The sequence below is a fragment of the Pleurodeles waltl genome, chromosome 6 (assembly GCF_031143425.1).
Source record: "Pleurodeles waltl isolate 20211129_DDA chromosome 6, aPleWal1.hap1.20221129, whole genome shotgun sequence".
Lineage (NCBI taxonomy): Eukaryota > Metazoa > Chordata > Amphibia > Caudata > Salamandridae > Pleurodeles > Pleurodeles waltl.
Genome location: NC_090445.1, coordinates 322,832,782 through 322,853,965, shown reverse-complemented (window position 1 = coordinate 322,853,965; position 21,184 = coordinate 322,832,782). Strand labels below are relative to the sequence as shown.

Genomic DNA, 21,184 nt, shown 5'->3' with positions numbered 1-21,184 from the left:
GGAAAGAACAGCAATACATATGTCCTGCCCAGAAGATCTTGCGATTGTGAAGAGGATGGTTGTAAGAACATGATAACATGCTTATCTTTATACATAGTTCATAGAAATTGAGTTGCATTCTATTGAATGTTCAAATTGTATGGAGAGGTAATGACACAGATGGTTAGGTTTTCCTTATTTTCTCATAGTGACAGAAGAAAACCAGAGAATGGATTAGCAGTGGTTAAAATCTGCACGAAGAAAGAGGGAGTGCCTTTACTTTGAGGATTGTCTTGAAGGGAATGATGGATCTCCGTGTCCTAAACAGTATTAATTCTTACCTTGACAATAGCTGGAAAAAGTTATATTATGTTTTTATTTCAATATTTTACCTGGGTCGGGGGGGGGGGGCTGTAACACTTTTATTCACATTTTCTTTACTGAGTTGTAACAGGACATAGCAATATACTGCTTCATCAATAAATAGCAAGACCATTAGCAGCATACAATTGAATGCTATTGAGACAAAGAGCTTCCAGAATGTATTGACATCTGCTGTTGTGATCAAAAGTTCCAGTGATAACACTGACAACAAAGTGGCTTAATCAGTACCGAACAATGAACCTCTCCTACTCCCAGAAAACCCCTGTATACTATAAACTATTAGTGAGATGAGAATGGGTTAACCCGACCCAAGGGAACCCCCCCTCAAAGGTCTCAAGCAGGTTCATGCCCTTCAGCAATTTGGTATGGTATTTTATTTAGAAAACATGAAGTGCCCATGTTCGTGTGGGGCAAGCCATGAGCAGAAGGACAATGGAGAAGTTCACAAGAGGGCCCCAGATATATTCAAGGTTTTTGAAGTTATCCAGGTCTATGTCAGCCATTCTTTCCATTGTCCAGGCTTGCCACAATAGGGCATGTCATTGTGTGATCGAAGGAGGCGTTTTCTTCCAGAAGGCTGCCAATGTTGTCTTGGCCGCCCCTAGGCATAGCACATGATTGAGTGGTCGCCTAAGGATTGGCGTTTAAGAGGTTTGTCACACAATCGGTGTAGAGGGGATCGAGTAACCCAGTTTATCTTTAAGTTATGCTAATATTTCTGACCAGAACAGGTGAATTATAGGACAGTCCCACCATTTTTGAGTTTAGTAGAGAGGAGGTACCAGCCATCAACGATTTGTAGTGGGCGTCTCTCACCTCCATAGAGTTATTAAACCTTGGCATGTCATGCTATAATTTCCACCATTGGTCCTCGGAGACCTTATCCCCCACCAAAGTGGAAAAGAAGTCTATGTGCTGTGGTCGAATCTTTGGGGATGTATCAATTAAAAGGATATAAAGAAATGGCAACCTTAGCCCCCCCTTTGTATGTGTACCAGTTTTTCAATAGGGGAGAGTTCTCTTGTGGCAACGTCTGGGTGGAGGACCCATTGTTTCGATTGTGTATAGTCATACTTCCCAGTGGGGAGGCCAAAGTGTTGTTGGCAGTTTTCAAAGGTAAGAATATCCCACTCATGAAGTAATTCCGAAATGGTGAAGCACCCACCATCCCTCCAGGGGTCGAAAGGGCCTGGATTAAGCGCCGGGTCAAAGGCCAGATGAAAATGGACTGGGGTGAACGAGGAGGGGATCGCAGTCCAGGCTGAGGAATGATTCACAGCATCCCAAGCTTTAAGGGTTGTTTTTGTAGATGTGCTGATGTATGCATTGGGGTGGGGGGGTCAGGTCTGCTTTAGGTTTCCATAGCAAGTCCCATATATATCTACCCACCACCGTCCGGTGCAAATGGAGCCAGTGTTTATCTGATTCCCTCAGAGACCATTCAGAGATCACCCTTCACTCTGCTGCTTTGCAATAAGAGGGGACGTCTAGAAGAACCAACCCTTCCGCCTCTCTTGGCAAGCGCAATACTTTATAAGGCATAAGTATATTCTGGCACTGCAATTTTGGCAGATAAAGGTGGTCACCAGAGAAGAGAGTTTTGTAAAGATTCTGCGGTCTACTTCAATTGGAAGGCCCTGGAACAGGTAGTCTTACCACAGTTTCTATGTCATTTTAATTGCTTGGAGGCAGCCCAACTGTGATAAGTACACAGGTGCCCATCTTTTAAGGTCTACTTTGAGCTGCTGAAGTGACGGGGGTAGTTGATTCTCTACAGGTCAGATAGCTTAAGGGTGATTTTAATCCCTAAGTATGTGAGTTCTTTTTTGGCCCATTGGTAAGGGGTACTGCTCCCCAGCGTCTCCATCTCCGAGGGAGGAGAGTCAAGTTCAGAATGAAGGATTTATGAAGAATAATACAGTAGCCCCTACTTTTTCAAAAAGGACTAATTTGATTTGTAAGGCCAGTAGAGAGGTCACGAGCGAAGTCAGGGAGAGCAGCACATCATATGCGAATAGTGACATTTTGTGGTTAATGAGTCCAAAGGGAAGGCCATGAATATCTTTCTCCTCTCTCACCTTAGCTGCCAGCGGCTCTATACTGAGGGCAAAAAGGAGCAGTGAGAAAGGGCACCTTTTACAAGTTCATCGCTCTAATTTAAAGAGGTCGGAGCCCACACCATTTACTATTACTCACAAAAGCAGATGTGCATAATTGGCCTAGACTGTGATAATAAATTATTGTCACATTCCAAATTTGCAGTGTGAGAGAAAAAGGAAGGGCTAATCCAGAGTCAGAAGGACTGCTGGTAGGCTTTTTCTTATGGCCCTTTCGACCAGATGGTTCACCCTCCTCAGATTATCATGTGTTTGTCTCCCCTTAAAGAACCGGACTGATCTGGGTGGATTAGATCCGGCATAATGTCTTGACACCAGAATCTTGGTGTATATAATTTAGCATCCAAGTTTAGTAAGGCGATGGGCCTATATGAATAACATTGGGGTGGATCCATCCCTGGCTTTGGCACAACTGAAGTGAGAGCTCCTCAAGAGGTAGCTATGTGATTAAGCAGTTTAGTGTGGTAGCGTACCAAGTCAGAGTTAAAAGTTTTATAAAATTGGGCCGTGAAGTCATCAGGCCCGGATGATTTATTACGTTTTAGGGGAAAGATGGCAGCCTGGACCTCATTCTCCCTGATCGGACGGCCCAGGATCTCAATTTGGTCCTCAGTCACTTACGGACAGTTATATCATTTAAGTATTTTTGTTGGTCGGTTGTCCTACATGGCTCAGTTGCATACATTTGATGAAGTCTTGGAAGGCCGCAGCTTTGTCAGCATCTGATGTTGACACTCTCCCTCTCTCTAGATGGATGTGACCAATGCATTTCTTCTAATGTTTGATTAGTGAGCCAAGCGGGGTCCCACTTTATCCCCCTGATCATATTTCACAATTTTGAGACATAGCAGAGTGAATCCCACCCTATTTGTATAAATTGCATTTAGCTTGCACTTCAGTGTGGTGACTTTTCGTTGCAGAAGTAGGGAGGGGCTGTCTTTGTGGGCCCACTCTGCAGTTCCTTATATAGTGTTAACCTATCTCATGTTTTTGTTTGGTTAAAGTAGCCAGGAGTGAATTGCATTCCCCCCTCCTTAGAGCAGCTTTAAATGCATCCCATGTATTAGATAAGTCAGTATTCCGGGGGCTGTTCACACTAAAGATGTCCCTGATGGCTTCACGCAGTTCATCTCAAAAGAGACATCTCTTATAACCACCTATGATATTTAGGTGTAGGGGGGAGTCTACTACAATGTCAAAGTGACACGCGCGTGGTCTGAGAGGGCTACGAGATGGATTTCGGAAAGTAGTATAGGACTGGCTCACGAAAATATGATCAATGCGTGAGTATGTGTGGTGCGAGTGGGAGAAGAAGGTATAGTTGCGAGCCTCTGGATGGGTGGTCGTCAAAGTATCTATAAGGGCTGTGGAGCAAAATGTTTGTTTCAGGGCTTTAAGAAAGTTCCTGGTGACAGTGCGATGCGGATGGGTGCTGTCTAGATCTGGGTGCCATATCAGGTTAAAGTCTGCCATCAAGATTATCGCCCCCTTAGCGAATTCACCCAAAAGAGGGAGACAAGATCGAAGAAAGGCAGCCTGGGCATTATTGGGAGCATAGACTGTAGCTATACTACAGGTTTGATCTGCTATGTTCCCTTTCACCAACAATATTCTCCCTTCTTTATCCAATTTATAGCCAGTCATTTGGAATTTAAGTGACAAATGAAAAAGAAGGGCTACCCCATTATGCTTTGTGAGGACAGAGGATTTATTTATCGAGGGATATGCTTTACAGTGTATTCTATGGTCCTCATTTCTTTTGAGGTGTGTCTCTTGCAAAGCTATTATATCAAGCCTTCTATCTAGAATGTATTTCCACAGTTTGTGGCACTTGGTGGGAGAGTTCAGTCCCTTAACGTTCCATGTTAACATTGTCAACACCATGATGATAGTTTACGTGTACATTTGAGAAATGGCTTCAGTTGTAAGACCCCACTCCCTGCCGTCCGACCATTGCCCTTCTTCTACAGACAGATAGGTGATCGTCTGTGAGTCTTGGGTCTCCACCCCACAACACAAATCAAAAAGCACCACTCACTCAAACAGAAAAAACAAACAAGAACAATGAGAACTTATTTCCCAAACTATGATATAAGCCAGTTTTAGCTCCCATTGGTGCACATGTACAGGTCACACCGCGTATGGCATTCTATCAACATGCAGCTGAAAATGAGGCAAAGTAGCAGTAATAGACATCACATTCAGAAGATAGGGTACCCTTTTCTCAAGGGACCACCGGCCACTTTCAAGTACAGCTTGCAGGGATTAGGAGTGAACATAGAGCATCATCTCACAAGGGGAGTCACTGAATCGGTGAGCTAAACAGTTCAAAGCATATCTCAATCTGAGTCTTGAATAGGCAGATGTGCGGCTGTTAAGGCGGGGATTGCGAGTCTGTCTTAGCCCAGCACTCTCCTTGTCGTTTCAATGATCTCTGTGCTAGCCATTGAGCTATTTCTGCTCCTGACATCAAACTTGAAGGTGATCTCTCTTGGGCCTCTCATCATCTCTGCCATCCAGGGATAGTAGGCCCAACAGCATCGTCACTTCCGTAAAGTAGTTTGTAAATCAAATGTGAGGCTAAAAGGATAGGTCCACCTGTATTCAATGTGGTCTTGATTCATCTGTTCGGTAACTGGGTGAAATTGGAGTCGTCGGGCCAAGGTGGACAGTGCTGTCTTGAAACAGAAAGCATGTCGCCCCTTGGAAGGAGACAGAGTCCTTTTTCCTTGCAGCTCGCACAATTGCTTCCTTCACCTTAAAGGAGTGTAGCTTGGTGAGGACATCCCAGGGTCGTTTACCCTCACTAGATCTGGGTGTGCTCACTCGGTAAACACATTTGATTTGGACTTTGGCCTGGTTATCTCCAAGACGCTCAGAGAACAAGCCCACCACAAATGCTTTTAAGTCAGGGCTCTCTACTCCTTACTCCAGATTCTGTAAGCGAATGTTACCCCGTCTGGAACAGTTGTCTAAGTCTTTGCATTTTAAGAGTGTGACTTACAGCTGGTCCTGAAGTTGTGCAGAGGAACCTTCCAGTCATTCCACTCATTGCTCTAGGAATTGGCATTGAGTTTCCAAGTCCAGGGTGCGTACACCTACTGAGTCCACATCATATTGTAGTGTCAAGAGCTGTGTGTTAAGAATGTCTAGGGAGTGGGACAGGTCCGCTTTCAATCCCTCTCTCAGTCTTGTAGTGAGGCCAAGAGGTCTTCCTTGGTTAGCGCCATGGCACCAGCTCCCAGAATGGGAGGGAACACTTCTCTAGTTGCTGTTGGTTGGAAGTAACTGAATACTCTGTTCTGCCGAGTCTTTTTCAGAGGCATGTAAGCTGTGGCTGGAGGCCAAGGCGAGCGGTCTGGGGCCAAGAGTGGGTAAGGATTGAAGGATTAGAATAGCGCAGGGTATGTGGTGGTCTGCAAGAGTGTGCCGTCTTCCCTCCTGCCCCACTGGTCACAATGCATGTAGAATCCAACAAACTGGACTGTCAAGTCCCCTGTCGCTTCTATATTGAACCGGATTGCAGGGGAGCTTAGGTGGTTCACCTCCACTCACCCATGTTGGTTGGCCATGCACCCTGCTGTTACACTTTTACAACAAAAGTACACATTTACGATTTGGTTGTTGAACCGTGTTGGAAGCACAAAAAAGGGGGAAGGGCAGAGGTGTATGGAAACAACCAGAGAATTCCAAGCACACTTTCTTTCATCTTCCCACTCTTCAAACAAAAGTGAGCATGTTGTTCTAAAAACAATGATGCAAATACAGTGTTATTAAAGGGAAATTTAAAAGTATGGGGATATGTCAGAGAGGAAGAAAAAGCAGTGGATTACTGTAAGGATTGCTTTGGGGTAACACTAAACCTGTGCCTGCCATCCAAGTGGCAGCCTTTAATAAACCAGCAGTAACACAGGCAGAAAAGATGCTCTCACCTTTTCCAAGTATGCTCTATTTTGTTAGACATCTGAAATCAGTTATTTCCAGTGCTCAAAGCTACAAACCAGTGGCAGTAAACTTTATAATTGTTACATTATTTACAACTACTGATACATTAGTCTGTAAATTGCCTGTCAAAGACTTAATTCCTGTTGCCAGGATGAAATCTATGTTCCGTGCCAAAGATTCTTCACCAGTGAAACCATCCAATCAACAGCAAATACTGCCTCTGACTAAAATGATGGACTCTTGTAAGATGTTCTTCTCCCCCTTCTTTCTATCTTAAAATATTTTCAAAGATAATTGCGAAAAAATTCCAAGGAGAATTTCAAAAACATTTAAAAGATTCCATGTGTCACGCTTCCTTTCTAGACCTGTGAGCACCTTTATTGCTGTGAAGTACAATGCAATTTTATTTTATTGCAAAGCAGAATGCGTTGTCCTTCCATTATTTGTCTTTCAAAGAGGGAAACTAATAAACGGTTGATCTGTAACGCTGATCCATCTGGTTTTAAAATAATTTTTATTCCCCATATAATTTCCGATATTTTGTCCTTTTATTAAAAGGTAAAAAAACAAAAAGGTCACTTTGCCTTGACATAGGCACTGTTCTGGCAATTGAAGGTAGGTTTGTTTCCTCTCCTGAAACAACATGCTGGGGTCAGAGACACTGAAGGACTAATTCACAAAAATAAGAGAAATCTGCACCACAACAAGTACTCCTCTGAAGTTCTACCCATGACCATATGAAGGACTAGCCACAAGCTCAATTGCTCATGCAGATATGCCTCCGGAAAATAATTCCCTCTTCTCCCCCTCTAAAGGCAAAGCCTCTTCCCTTAATTTCCAACTAACTTGAGGTGATTCCCTGCCCATGCTCACCCTGGAAATAGTTTTGCTCATGCCCGTGACAAAAGTAAACCTCTGATCTTTACCAGAGCTGGAACAGTTCGGAAAAATGTTTGGCAGTACCCACCAATTTGTGACTTTGTGGATGTGCCAAAACATTCAGAGGCCTTCCTGCCTGTGGGCTGCCCATGGAATAGGATTTATACAAGCATCATATTACAAGATTGAGTTATATTATGGATGTGTACATCTTTTTCCAAATGCAAAGCCAAGGTATTCCCCCTACTTAAATGACTAAAAAAAGTCCATATTAGACAAAGGAGGAGCTTTACAGATACATGAACTGTGGCTGTTAATATGTAAACCGTGAAGTCTTACCTCTGCCCAGGAGCCAGCGATGATAGAACCAGGCACTTTGGTCATTGGGGTCCGTGAAAAAGGCATTCTGCACCATTTCAAGTTCTTTGTAGGTGAGTGGAGTTTCAATGGGCGAGAAAAGGGGTAGAAAAGAAGCAGTAAGTCCAAGATTAAACTGCCAATTCAAGTATTAACAGCAAATCTCTGCCTCCAACAAGTTTTTACTTCCCCATGTTTCCACCTTCATTCAGTGTATCTAACACTGCACAAACAAATGTGCTTAGTACCCACTCCCAGATGTCTGCCTGACTTAAACATTCCCAAGCAAGATTTCCAATTTGGCTTCCAAGTGCCTAGTGGCAGCATACCGGAGCAGGTGGGGTAGGGGTACCTCTTTATACAAAAACTGTTACTGAATAAATACACAAGCAGTATGCTATGAAAATTAAGCAGCATCGAAAACAGCATTGTTGCACTCCTCTAATAAGCTCCAAACAGATAAGACTGAAATACGCATTAGAAGTTGTACTTAAATGTGCTTTCATGTGACCTACAATGACTAAAATGTATTTGTATATGGACTACTAAGCCACAGAATGAACACAAATGTAATGTGGCAGACAAACGTCTAAATACATAATTACCTAGTCAATAATGCTAATGTAAGACCAGAAAGACTGAAAGGCATGCAAGAGCCCAGCATTGCAACTGAAAGTGATTAAAGGTGGTTGGAGTGCTTCCAGGTGAGACACGTCACCAAGATCTCTTCTTTGATCACAGACCCAGTCATTCTCACTTTTTGAAGTCTTTATTTGTGACCTCTGCCACATACTTTGACCCTCACCTTTCAGCAGTATCTCCTCTGTGACTCGTCCCTGACGCTGAGGGTCAGGGTAGATCTGAGGGAGTAATTTGCTGCGGTAATGCCAGGAAGAGTAGTTGGAGAAGTTCTTAGTGATGAGGCTGTGAGTGAATTCAAGCTCCTCCTTTGCCAGGACATGAGAATGACTCACAACAAATCTTCGGTAGTCCCAGCAATGGACTAAGAGAAACAGGACAGCGTTAATAAAGCACTATGTATACCAGTGCAGTAATTCCCATTCCTTTGTGTCCTTACACCACCTTAATACTCCACAGGCAACCTTTATTTTCCTCCACTATCTTCAGTCTTCCCTGAAAATAGCCATATGACAACATCTCAAGCTACTGAGGTCCTACACCCTCAAGCCACTCTGATCTGTGTAGTTGAACATGCACTTCAATCCTTAGAATACTCTCAGCCCCTCTTTCAGCTCAACTAACTTGGTCCAGGCATAGCCTTGCTCAATCAAACCGACCCATGACCCCCTGATTACTTTACACATTCCCTAACTCCCTTGCAGCACTTTTCATTGACTCACAGTTCCTCTCATCTGTGTCTAGGAATTTGTTACAGAGCTGCAGTTCACGACCCCAGTCTGGCTCAGGGGTCCGTTCCATCACCCAGGTGCGGTGGTGCCATGTGCCATAAGACTTGGGGTTGACTCGCAGACATGACTCCAGGAACTGCAACTCCCCTTTATACAATAAAATCAGCTCCTCTTTGGACCTATTGAAGGAGACAAATGCAAAAAACACAACTCGTTTACTTTTTACAACAACAAATATATCAACAAGTCAACAGCTTCTTAAAGACAAGGACCTGTGTTAAATAGAACTCAACCTTCACTCCAGAAAGCCTGTAACAAAACAAAACTCCTAAGCTTAAAAGTATTTATTTCATCAACATTAGAAGAATGAAAGTCAGACTAGGATTCTGACCTAAGATGCAAAGTTTGCACCTGTAGGTCAGTTGAAGCAACGTAGATCTGGTGAGCAACTATGGCAGCCTAAATGCATGTTCATTGCTTCTTCGATTGACTGAGGGTTAGTGTCACTGTACGACTTTTCTTCCACTGTCAGTCTGCATAGTGCATACTCAATCACCTTTCAATTGAACTAAAATGATTACAGGAGACTCAGAATGCGCATACAAAGCAGGTTTAAGCCTCAACATTAGCAGTTAACGTCAGATTAATAGACAGATTTTCTAGTCTGTAATATCTTATACTGGGAGCAGAAATGAAGACTTAGAGAACATTGTTAGACAGAGGCCTTGGCAGTCTACAAAGAACCGCAAGTCAGTAGACGCTTGCTTTGGTCCTATCACCAAGGGACTAAACCAAGGACTAAAAGATCTCTTCATAAGCCCCAAGTCCAACATTTTGGCAGCTTCCAGATGTATAAAAAGTAAATAAGATGTCCATGCAAATGTATATACATATGTACAAATAAGTACTACAACGACTACAGGCTCCCGGGGAGGATGGAGGGCACATGTGAATCTGCAGCACCATATGCCACAAACAGATGTACACTGGGTAGGTGAAAGTTTCCGTTCAATGGCATGTGTAGCTGCAGATACACATGCTGTGCATAGAATAAAAAGCAGTTCTACTCCCAAGTAGGCAGTAGTTAGCCCATAGGAGTTGAAGTAGTTTGAAATAGTGTTTTTAGCACTGCTTGTCCAACATTGGCTTGTTGTTTAGATAACACATCCACACAGTAATGCTTCTTGAATGTATGTGGTGTCGACCATGTGGCTGCTTTGCATATATCTGCCATTGGTATATTTCCTCAGACTGCCATGGAGGCACCCTTTTTCCTAGAGGAATGTGCTTTTGGAGTTATTAATAGGTGCCTTTTTGCTTTGAGGTAGCATGTTTGAATACATTTTACAATTCATCTAGCTAATCCTTGTTTTGAAAAGGGATTACCTTTATGAGGTTGTTGGAAAGCAACAAAAAGTTGTTTAGTTTTCATAAAGTCCAGTGTTCTGTCTACATGATACATTTGAGCTCTTTTGAGATCAACAGTGTGGAGAGCTCTTTCAGCAGGAGAGTCTGGTTGTTAAAAGAAGACTGTCAATCCCACTGACTGATTAATGTGAAAAGGTGAAACCACTTTAGGCAAAGATTTTGGATTTGTTCTAAGTACTGCTTTGTGTTTGTGTACCTGGAAGAAAGGTACTTCTAGAGTAAATGCCTGAATTTCACTTACTCTTCTCAAGGAAGTAATTGCTACCAAGAAAGCAACCTTCCGTGTTAGAAACTGAACAGCACAAGAGTGCATGGTTTCGAATGGGGGACCCATAAGTCTTTTGAGTAGAATATTAAGATCCCATGCAGGAGCTGGTGGAATTCTGGGTAGAATAATGCGTTTAAGTCCTTCCATAAATGCTTTTATGACAGGAACTCTAAACAGAGAGATATGTTGTGTATTTTGTAGGTAGGCTGATATGGCTGTTAGATGAATCTTAATAGAGGAATAGGCAAGATTTGCTTTTTGTAAATAAAGCAAAAAACACACAATATCTCGTACTGATGCTTTCAGTGGATCTATATTTTTAGGTTGACAGTAGTATACAAACGGTTTCATTTATTTGCATAGCACTGTCTGCTTGTTGGTTTACGTGCTTGTTTGAGAACGCCCATACATTCTAATGGAAGCTGTAGGTATCCAAATTCTATGACTTCAGGCGCCAAATCATCAAGTTGAGCACACTGGGATTGGGATGCCTGATTTGACCGCTTTTTTGAGTTAACAGGTCTGGTGTGTTTGGAAGCTTGTGATGTGTTGTGAGAGACACTGTTGCAGGGGTCTCATGTTTAGCCTCGCATTTGGTACTATCGCTGTGCATGATTCCATCATTCCCAATAGTTTCATGACAAAGCTTACTGTGTAAGTTTGATTCATCTGCATTTGTGATATGAGGTAGTGAAAGGCTTGTATCCGTTGTGGATTTGGGTAGGCTAATACTGATTCAGAATTGCACCTAGGTAAGGTTGAATTTTTTTCTGGCGGAAGAGGATATTTCTGGTAAATGATTGTGAACCCTCATGTGTGTACTGTGTATGTTGTTGGCATTTTAAAATGGTGCTAGATTTTCTTAACCAATCGTCTAGATAAGAGAAGATATGTATGAGTTCTCTTCTGTGGTATGCTGCTACTACAGCTAGACATTTTGTGAACACTCTTGGTGCTGTTGTTACTCCAAAGGGTAGCACCTTGAATTGGTACTACTTACCTGATATTACGAACCTTAAATACTTGTGGTGAGCTGGATGTATGGGAATGTGAAAGTAAACGTCTTTTAGATCTAGCGCTGTCATGTAATCTTGTTTTGTAGTAGGGGAATGACATCCTTTAGAGTGGCCAGGGGAAAATGTTCTGACAGGATAGGGAAAATGTCACTTACCCAGTGTACATCTGTTCGTGGCATTAGTCGCTGCAGATTCACATGCTGTGCATAGTCCGCCGTCTGGTGTTGGGTCGGAGTGTTACAAGTTGTTTTTCTTCGAAGAAGTCTTTTCGAGTCACGAGACTGAGGGACTCCTCCTCCTTTGTTTCCATTGCGCATGGGCGTCGACTCCATCTTAGATTGTTTTCCCCGCAGAGGGTGAGGTAGGAGTTGTGTATGTTAGTAATAGTGCCCATGCAATGGAATGAATAAGTATGTACAAAATAAAGGTTAAGGTAATATATTTACAAATGTACAAATGTTTGAGATTACTTCCAAACGGCTACAGGCTCCCGGGGAGGCGGGTGGGCGCATGTGAATCTGCAGCGACTAATGCCACGAACAGATGTACACTGGGTAAGTGACATTTTCCGTTCGGTGGCATGTGTAGCTGCAGATACACATGCTGTGCATAGACTAGTAAGCAGTTATCTCCCCAAAAGCGGTGGTTCAGCCTGTAGGAGTGGAAGTAGTTTGAAATAAAGTTCTTAGTACAGCTTGACCTACTGTGGCTTGTTGTGCAGATAGCACGTCTACACAGTAGTGCTTAGTAAATGTGTGAGGCGTAGACCATGTTGCTGCCTTACATATTTCGTTCATTGGAATATTTCCTAGGAAGGCCATGGTAGCGCCTTTCTTTCTGGTTGAGTGTGCCTTTGGTGTAATAGGCAGCTCTCTCTTTGCTTTAAGGTAGCAGGTTTGGATGCACTTAACTATCCATCTGGCTATACCTTGTTTTGATATTGGGTTTCCTGTATGAGGTTTTTGAAATGCAATAAATAGTTGTTTTGTTTTTCTAATTAGTTTTGTTCTGTCAATTTAGTACATTAGTGCTCTTTTGATGTCTAATGTATGTAGTGCCCTTTCAGCTATTGAGTCTGGCTGTGGAAAGAACACTGGTAGTTCTACTGTTTGATTTAAGTGGAACGGTGAGATAACTTTTGGTAAGAATTTTGGATTGGTTCTTAGAACTACCTTATTTTTGTGTATTTGAATAAATGGTTCCTGTATAGTAAACGCCTGAATTTCACTTACTCTTCTTAGAGATGTAATGGCAATGAGAAATGCAACTTTCCACGTTAGGTATTGTATTTCGCAAGAATGCATGGGTTCGAAAGGTGGACCCATGAGTCTTGTTAAGACAATGTTGAGGTTCCATGAAGGAACAGGTGGTGTTCTTGGTGGTATAATTCTCTTTAGGCCTTCCATAAATGCTTTAATGACAGGTATTCTAAACAGTGAAGTTGAATGAGTAATCTGCAGGTATGCAGATATTGCTGCGAGATGTATCTTTATGGAAGAGAAGGCCAGATTTGATTTCTGCAAATGTAGTAAGTATCCTACTACATCCGTTGGAGATGCATGTAATGGTTGAACTTGATTATTATGGCAGTAGCAAACAAATCTTTTCCATTTACTTGCATAGCAGTGTCTAGTGGATGGCCTTCTAGCTTGTTTTATGACCTCCATACATTCTTGTGTGAGGTTTAAGTGTCCAAATTCTAGGATTTCAGGAGCCAAATTGCTAGATTCAGCGATGCTGGGTTTGGATGCCTGATCTGTTGTTTGTGCTGTGTTAATAGATCTGGTCTGTTGGGTAGTTTGACATGAGGCACTACTGACAGGTCTAGTAGTGTTGTATACCAAGGTTGTCTTGCCCATGTAGGTGCTATTAGTATGAGTTTGAGTTTGTTTTGACTCAATTTGTTTACTAGATATGGAAGAAGAGGGAGAGGGGGAAAAGCGTACGCAAATATCCCTGACCAATTCATCCATAGAGCATTGCCTTGAGACTGCTGGTGTGGGTACCTGGATGCAAAGTTTTGGCATTTTGCGTTCTCTTTTGTTGCAAATAGGTCTATTTGAGGTGTTCCCCAAATTTGGAAGTAAGAGTTTAGAATTTGGGGGTGAATCTCCCATTCGTGTACTTGTTGGTGATCCCGAGAGAGATTGTCTGCTAGCTGATTCTGGATGCCTGGAATAAACTGTGCTATTAGGCGAATGTGGTTGTGAATTGCCCACTGCCATATCCTTTGTGCTAGGAGACACAGCTGTGTCGAGTGTGTTCCCCCCTGTTTGTTTAGATAATACATTGTTGTCAAGTTGTCTGTTTTGACAAGAATGTATTTGTGGATTATGATGGGTTGAAATGCTTTCAACGCTAGGAATACTGCTAACAATTTGAGGTGATTTATATGAAACCTTCTTTGATGTACGTCCCATTGTCCTTGGATGCTGTGTTGATTGAGGTGTGCTCCCCACCCTGTCATGGAAGCATCTGTAGTTATCACGTATTGTGGCTCTGGGTCTTGGAAAGGCCGCCCTTTGTTTAAATTTATACTGTTCCACCACAGAAGCGAGATGTATGTTTGGCGGTCTATTAACACCAGATCTAGAAGGTGACCCTGTGCATGTGACCATTGTGATGCTAGGCACTGTTGTAAGGGCCTCATGTGCAATCTTGCGTTTGGGACAATGGCTATGCATGAGGACATCATGCCTAGGAGTTTTAACACCATCTTTGCATGTATTTTTTGTGTTGGATACATGGCTTGTATGACTTTGTAAAAATGTTGAACCCTTTGTGGACTTGGAGTGGCTATCCCTTTTGTTGTGTTGATTGTCGCTCCCAAGTATTGCTGTGTTTGGCACGGCAGAATGTGTGACTTTGTATAGTTGATGGAGAACCCTAGTTTGTAGAGGGTTTGTTTGACATAATCTGTGTGGTGTGAACACCTTGTTAGGGAGTTGGTCTTGATTAGCCAATCGTCTAGGTAGGGGAACACGTGTATTTGCTGCCTTCTGATATGTGCAGCTACTACTGCTAGACATTTTGTAAAGACTCTTGGTGCGGTTGTTATACCGAACGGCAACACTTTGAATTGGTAATGTATTCCCTTGAATACGAACCTTAGGTATTTCCTGTGCGAGGGATGTATCGGTATGTGGAAATACGCGTCTTTTAGGTCTAAGGTTGTCATGTCTTGCTGTCTCAACAGTGGTAATACGTCTTGTAGCGTGACCATGTGAAAGTGTTCCGATTTGATGTAGGTGTTTAGTATTCTGAGATCTAAGATTGGTCTCAGTCTTTTGTCTTTTTTTGGTATTAGAAAGTACAGTGAGTAAACTCCTGTGTTTCTTTGTGGACCTGGTACGAATTCTATTACGTCTTTTTGTAGTAATGCTTGAACTTCCAGATCTAGCAGGTCTAAATGCTGTTTTGACATATTCTGTGTTTTTGGTGGGACGTTTGGAGGGAGTTGGAGAAATTCTATGCAATAACCATGCCGGATAATTGCTAAGACCCAAGTGTCTGTTGTTATCTCCTCCCAAAATTTGTAGAACTGGCTTAGTCTTCCCCCCACTGGTGTTGTGTGAAGGGGTTGAGTGACTTGTGAGTCATTGTTTGGTTGGCGGGGTTTTGGGACCCTGAAATTTTCCCCGGTTTCTAGGGAATTGTCCCCCTCTGTATTGGCCCCGAAAGCCTCCCCTTTGGTACTGTCCCTGGTAGGTAGACGGTGTTGTTTGTGAGGTACTAGCTTGTGTGGTTTGACCTCGAAACCCCCCTCTGAAGGTTGTTTTGCGAAACGTGCCAAAAGTGCCTCTGCCCTGCGGGGAATAGAGTGCGCCCATGGCCTTAGCTGTGTCAGTATCTTTTTTCAATTTTTCAATTGCCGTGTCCACTTCGGGTCCAAACAATTGTTGTTCATTGAACGGCATATTGAGCACTGCCTGTTGTATCTCAGGTTTGAAGCCGGATGTGCGCAACCATGCAAGCCTCCTTATGGTTACCGCAGTATTTATTGTTCTTGCAGCTGTATCCGCTGCATCCATAGAGGAACGTATTTGGTTGTTGGAGATATTTTGTCCCTCCTCAACCACTGGGTAGATGCTCGATGAGATGCTGCATCTCGTCCCAATGGGCTCTGTCATATTGCGCTAGGAGCGCCTGCGAGTTAGCGATGCGCCACTGGTTTGCAGCTTGTACTGCAACCCTTTTCCCAGCTGCGTCGAACTTGCGGCTCTCCTTGTCTGGAGGTGGTGCGTCGCCTGATGTGTGCGAGTTGGCTCTTTTACGAGCTGCTCCTACGACAACTGAATCTGGTGGCAGTTGTGATGTGATAAAAGCAGGGTCCGTGGGCGGGGCTTTATATTTCTTCTCCACCCTTGGAGTTATTGCTCAGCTTTTGACAGGTTCTTTAAAGATCTGTTTAGCGTGCCTTAGCATTCCCGGTAGCATAGGAAGGCTTTGATAATTGCTATGGGTGGAGGAGAGGGTGTTGAAAAGGAAGTCATCCTCGACAGGCTCTGAGTGTAACGACACGTTATGGAACTCTGCTGCCCTAGCTACCACCTGTGCATACGCTGTACTGTCTTCAGGTGGTGAGGGCTTAGTAGGGTACGACTCAGGGCTATTGTCTGATACTGGGGCGTCATAGAGATCCCACGCATCCTGGTCATCTTGGCTCATAGTGGTATGAGCTGGTGAATGTGACGGAGTCTGTGCCGGTGATGTATGAGTTACCGGTGGTGGAGAGGGTGGTGGAGTTACCTTCTTTACCACTTTTGCTTGTGGTGTCTTTTCTTGTGGTTGGAAATCGAGTTTCCTTTTCCTCCTGATTGGGGGAAGAGTGCTGATCTTCCCTGTACCACTTTGTATGAAGATCCGCTTTTGGGTGTGGTCTACATCTGTGGTTTGTAAATCTTCCTCAAACCTGTGTTTGCGCATTTGGGAGGACAGTGATTGTTCCTCTGAGTACGAACTGGCTGTCGGTTCGGTTGCTGGTCGTTTAGGCACCGAAACCGTGTCTTTTGTTGTTTTCGGCTCCGCCGAGAATTTCCTCTTTTTCGGTGTCGAACTTTCTCGGCGTCGACCATCTTCGGTGCCGCTGTCTCTGTGCCGAGCAGCCTCGGTGGTGCTGTCTCGGTGCCGACCCTTTTCTGCAGCACTTTCTCGGTCCTGAGATTGCTGCGTGCCTGTGTCTCGGGCCGAGTCAGACGACCTCGGCACCAGTTCGCCTTTTTTCGGTGCCGATGGACAGTCACCTACTTTATGGGTTGAGCCATGGCCTGTTGGCAGTGGCGTACCCTGGGCTTTGTCTGTTTTCCCGTGTGGTGCTTGCTTCGACGTCTTACTCACGGTTTCTTCGACGTCGAATTCTTCTGAGTCCGATTCATGGATGGAGAAGGCTTCTTCTTCTTCTCCCTGTTCCTCGAACCCTCGTTGTCCTGTCGGCGTGGACGCCATCTGCAACCGTCTAGCTCTTCGGTCACGGAGCGTTTTTCTCAATCGAAACGCTCGACAGGCCTCACACGTTTCTTCCTTGTGCTCGGGTGACAGGCACAAGTTACAGACCAAATGTTGGTCTGTATAGGGATATTTACTGTGGCATTTAGGACAGAATCGGAACGGGGTCCGTTCCATCAGTGTCGATGTTGCACGCGGTCGGGCCGACCAGGCCCCGACGGGGGATCGAAATTACCCCGAAGGGCTACCGGAGCTCTTCAGGATTCGGTGTCGATTCTAATCTAACCCGATACCGAACGAAACAATACCGACGTAGTTTTCCGAAGTTATGACTATCTTTCCGTCCCGAAACACGGAGCGAAAAGGAACACGTCCGAACCCGATGGCGGAAAAAAAACAATCTAAGATGGAGTCGACGCCCATGCGCAATGGAAACAAAGGAGGAGGAGTCCCTCGGTCTCGTGACTCGAAAAGACTTCTTCGAAGAAAAACAACTTGTAACACTCCGACCCAACACCAGACGGCGGACTATGCACAGCATGTGTATCTGCAGCTACACATGCCACCGAACATATATTTACAGGTCTGAGATCGAGAATGGGTCTGAGAGTACCATCCTTCTTTAGTATAAGGAAGTATAGGGATTATACTACTGTCCCTTGCTGTGAGAAGGGAACTAGTTCTATTGCCCCCTTGAGTAATAGAGATTGTACCTCTTGTTTTAGTAGAATAGTGTGTCTGTGAGAACGAGGTGGAATATTTAGTGGAACAGAAATGAGCTCTAGGCAATAACCATTGCGGATAATTGAGAGTACCCATTGATCTGTTGTGATGTTTTGCCAGTGTGAATGGAGTTGTTGCAGTCTTCCTCCCACAGGAGACATATGGGATTGTGGGATGTTTGGGAAGTCATTGTTTAGTGGGTGGAAGCACCCTTTAAGGCTGCAAAGTTTTCTGTGGCCCTGAAATTGTGTCCTCTGTAAGAGCCTCTAAATGACCCCCTTGGGTAGTACTGCTGTCCTTGCTTTGGATGGGAGGTGGAAGCCTCTGCAGTCAGGATTTTAAAACCTCCCCTAAATTGCGGTTTCCGAAAGGAACCCCAAAATGGTGTAGTATAAAGGGTTCCCATGGCTTTTGCTGTCTGAGGTTTTTTTTTAGTTTCTCAATGGTTGTGTCCACCTCTGGTCCGAAATGTTGCTGTTTGTTAAACAGCATATTAAGGACCAACTGTTGTATTTCTGGTTTAAAACCTGAGGACCTCAACCATGCATGTTGTCTAACTGTGATGCTGGTATTAATTCCTCTAGCTGCAGTGTCCGCTGCATCTACAGCATACCTAATCTGATTATTTGTTATGGCCTGACACTCTTCCACAATTTGCTGTGCCCGCTTTTGGTGTTCCTTGGGAAGGGATTACAAGAATTCTGGCATTACATCCCAATGTGCCCTGTCGTATCTTGCTAACAGGACCTGGGAATTGGCAATAAGCCATTGGTTGGCCTCTTGTGTTGCCACCCTTTTTCCAGCAGCATCTAACTTTTTGCTTTCTTTGTCAGGGGGTGGGGTATCCCCAGAAGACTGACTATTGGCACGCTTCCTGGCTGCACTGACCACAATAGAATCTGGTGGTATTTGTTGCGTGGTGTAAATTGGGTCTGTTGGTGCACGCATATATTTCTCAAGCCTTGGTGTTAGAACCCTAGTTCTGGTTCTTTAAATATTTCTTCTGCATGCTTAAGCATACCAGGAAGCATTGGTAAACACTGGTATTGCTTATGAGTTGAAGATAGTGTATTAAAAAGGAAATCCTCTTCTAAAGGTTCTGCATGCATTTGTACCCCATGGTATGCAGCTGCCCTAGATATTACTTGGTTATAAGCTGTAATATCCTCTGGTGGGGATGGTCTAGTAGGGTAGAGATCCGGATCATTAGATGGAATAGGATCCGAATCATACATGTTCTATGGGACTACATTGTAACTGGAATCACCCCTTTGATCTTCTTGTGAAGAAGTGTGAGAGTGTGATGGTGAGTGTGGTGGAGTGAGAGATTGTGGTAAAAAAGAAAGTTGCAGTGAATGTGGTGGAGAAAGCCAAAGGGGTTTCAGCTTTTCCTTCTGTTTGAACATTTTTGCCGGTGGTGGGGCAGTATCAAGAGTCTCCAGAAACGCTAACTTTCTTTTAGTCTGTGGAGGTGGAGAAGTAAAGTAAAGTCTCTTTCTGGATTTGGATTCTTCTCTGCCTGCTGTTCATAACCTCTGAAATAGGTTGAACGTCCAATTCCTCCATTTGCTGTTCAGAGGTATGTTTCGTGCCCTTAGAGGAATGGTCTGTCAATTTTCTGGGCACCTGTCTCATTCAAGCAGAAAGCCCTGACTCCTCTGTATAAGATGATGTTTTCAGCTCCGAAGTCGGACTGAGATGTTTCGGCTCCAAAGCATAGCGCACTCTTTTCGGATCCGATGATGTTGAGCGTTGGCTCGGTTCGGATGTTGTGGCTTGTAGTTTTCAGCTTGCCCCGACACTGAAACAGGCGTGATAACCTGATGGAGTGTTTTGGCCCTTTTCGGCGCCGAACCCAAGGATCGGTCGACGATTAATCTTTTTTCGGGTGGAACCATGGCTTGACAGCAGTGATGCACCCAAGGCCTTGCCTGATTTTTTAAAAAGTGGTAATGTGGCTGGTGTACTCACGTACTGTACCGCTGCTATTGGCTGGCTGTTGTCGTCTGAACCCTGTTCTGAGTCGGAGTCTGGGATTGAAACTGACGTTTGTGCCTGCTCCTCTTCGAGGGTGTCGGTGGTGCACTCCGTGTGCTTGGACGCCATCTCCATTCTTGGTGCCCTTCGATCGCATAATGTTTTCTTCGATCGAAAAGACCGACACACCTCACAGCTTTCTTCACGATGTTCCGGAGAAAGACAGATTACAGGGCAAGTGCTGGTCGGTATAAGGATATTTTGCGTGGTACCGAGGACAGAATCAGAATGGAGTTCGGTCCATCAGACTATGACGCAGTAGCCCGAACAGGCCCAAGGAGGATGTGAGCGCCCGAAAGGGCGTTTCCTTGACCCCGACGGTACTATCGGATTGAGTGCAGAAGAAACCGCGTTAGAAACAATACTGACGGTATGAGAAAAGTTTAAGAGACTATAGAGTTTCCAAATCGAAAGTCCCAGAGTGAGAGGGAGCACGTCCAAACCAGACGGTGGAAAGAAAACAATCTAACAAAGGAGTCGATGCCCATGCGCACTATCACCGAGAGGCGGAGTCACTCGATCCCGTGACTCGAACAATAGACTTACACTTGTAACACTCCGAGCCCAACACTAGATGGTGAGATATGAACAGCATGTGTATCCGCAGCTGCATGTGCCATCGAACATATATCCTCAAGGTATGTAGATGTGGGGATAAGAATAGGAAATCTGTACTTACCTAATTACACTTACCTTCTCGATATTTGGTCTTTGATATTTGTGACAATATTCTGGCCACACAATATTTTTGTTTCTGATAGTCTATCAGTGATCCACGCCTCCTGGCCTTCCTGATAAACAGCCAGCATATCTTTCTGGTCATACCATTCACTCATCATTTATTTATTTATCAGCTCTTGGCTAGCCCGAAGGTCTTCCTTTGCCTGACTCATGTATCACACCGTCAACTTCCTGAGGCCACTCACATAGTACACCACATCCCACTGTGGAGAATCTGAAGTTCCTTTGCACCCTTCTCTGACTAAGGTGATTAGATCCTGCATCCGGTGTCCATACTGAAATTTAAAGGGACTGAACCCTACTCCTTTATGTGGAATCTCTTGGTAGACAAACAAGAGGCACGACAGGAGAAGATCCCACTTACTCATGAGGTTCTCTAGCAGAGTTGCCATTATACTGTTAAGTATTCTTTTCCACCAAACCATTGGTTTGTGGGTGGTATGCCATGGAAAAGTGGTACGTCACCCCAGCTTGCTCCGCCATCTCTCTCATGTA

The 21,184-nt window shown here is 44.1% G+C and overlaps 1 protein-coding gene across 2 annotated transcripts in view; it reads right to left on the bottom strand.

The window, feature by feature from the left end:
- The window catches only part of RABGGTA (Rab geranylgeranyltransferase subunit alpha), a 316,511-nt gene that overhangs the window by 217,984 nt on the left and 77,343 nt on the right, over positions 1-21,184 (bottom strand). For both annotated transcript variants that reach the window (XM_069238152.1, XM_069238151.1), the window contains 3 exons: positions 9,023-9,210; positions 8,467-8,664; positions 7,644-7,727 (listed from right to left, as the gene is read on the bottom strand). In XM_069238152.1, the coding sequence (XP_069094253.1) occupies positions 7,644-7,727; positions 8,467-8,664; positions 9,023-9,210 (470 nt within the window). The remainder of the gene's footprint in view (positions 1-7,643; positions 7,728-8,466; positions 8,665-9,022; positions 9,211-21,184) is intronic.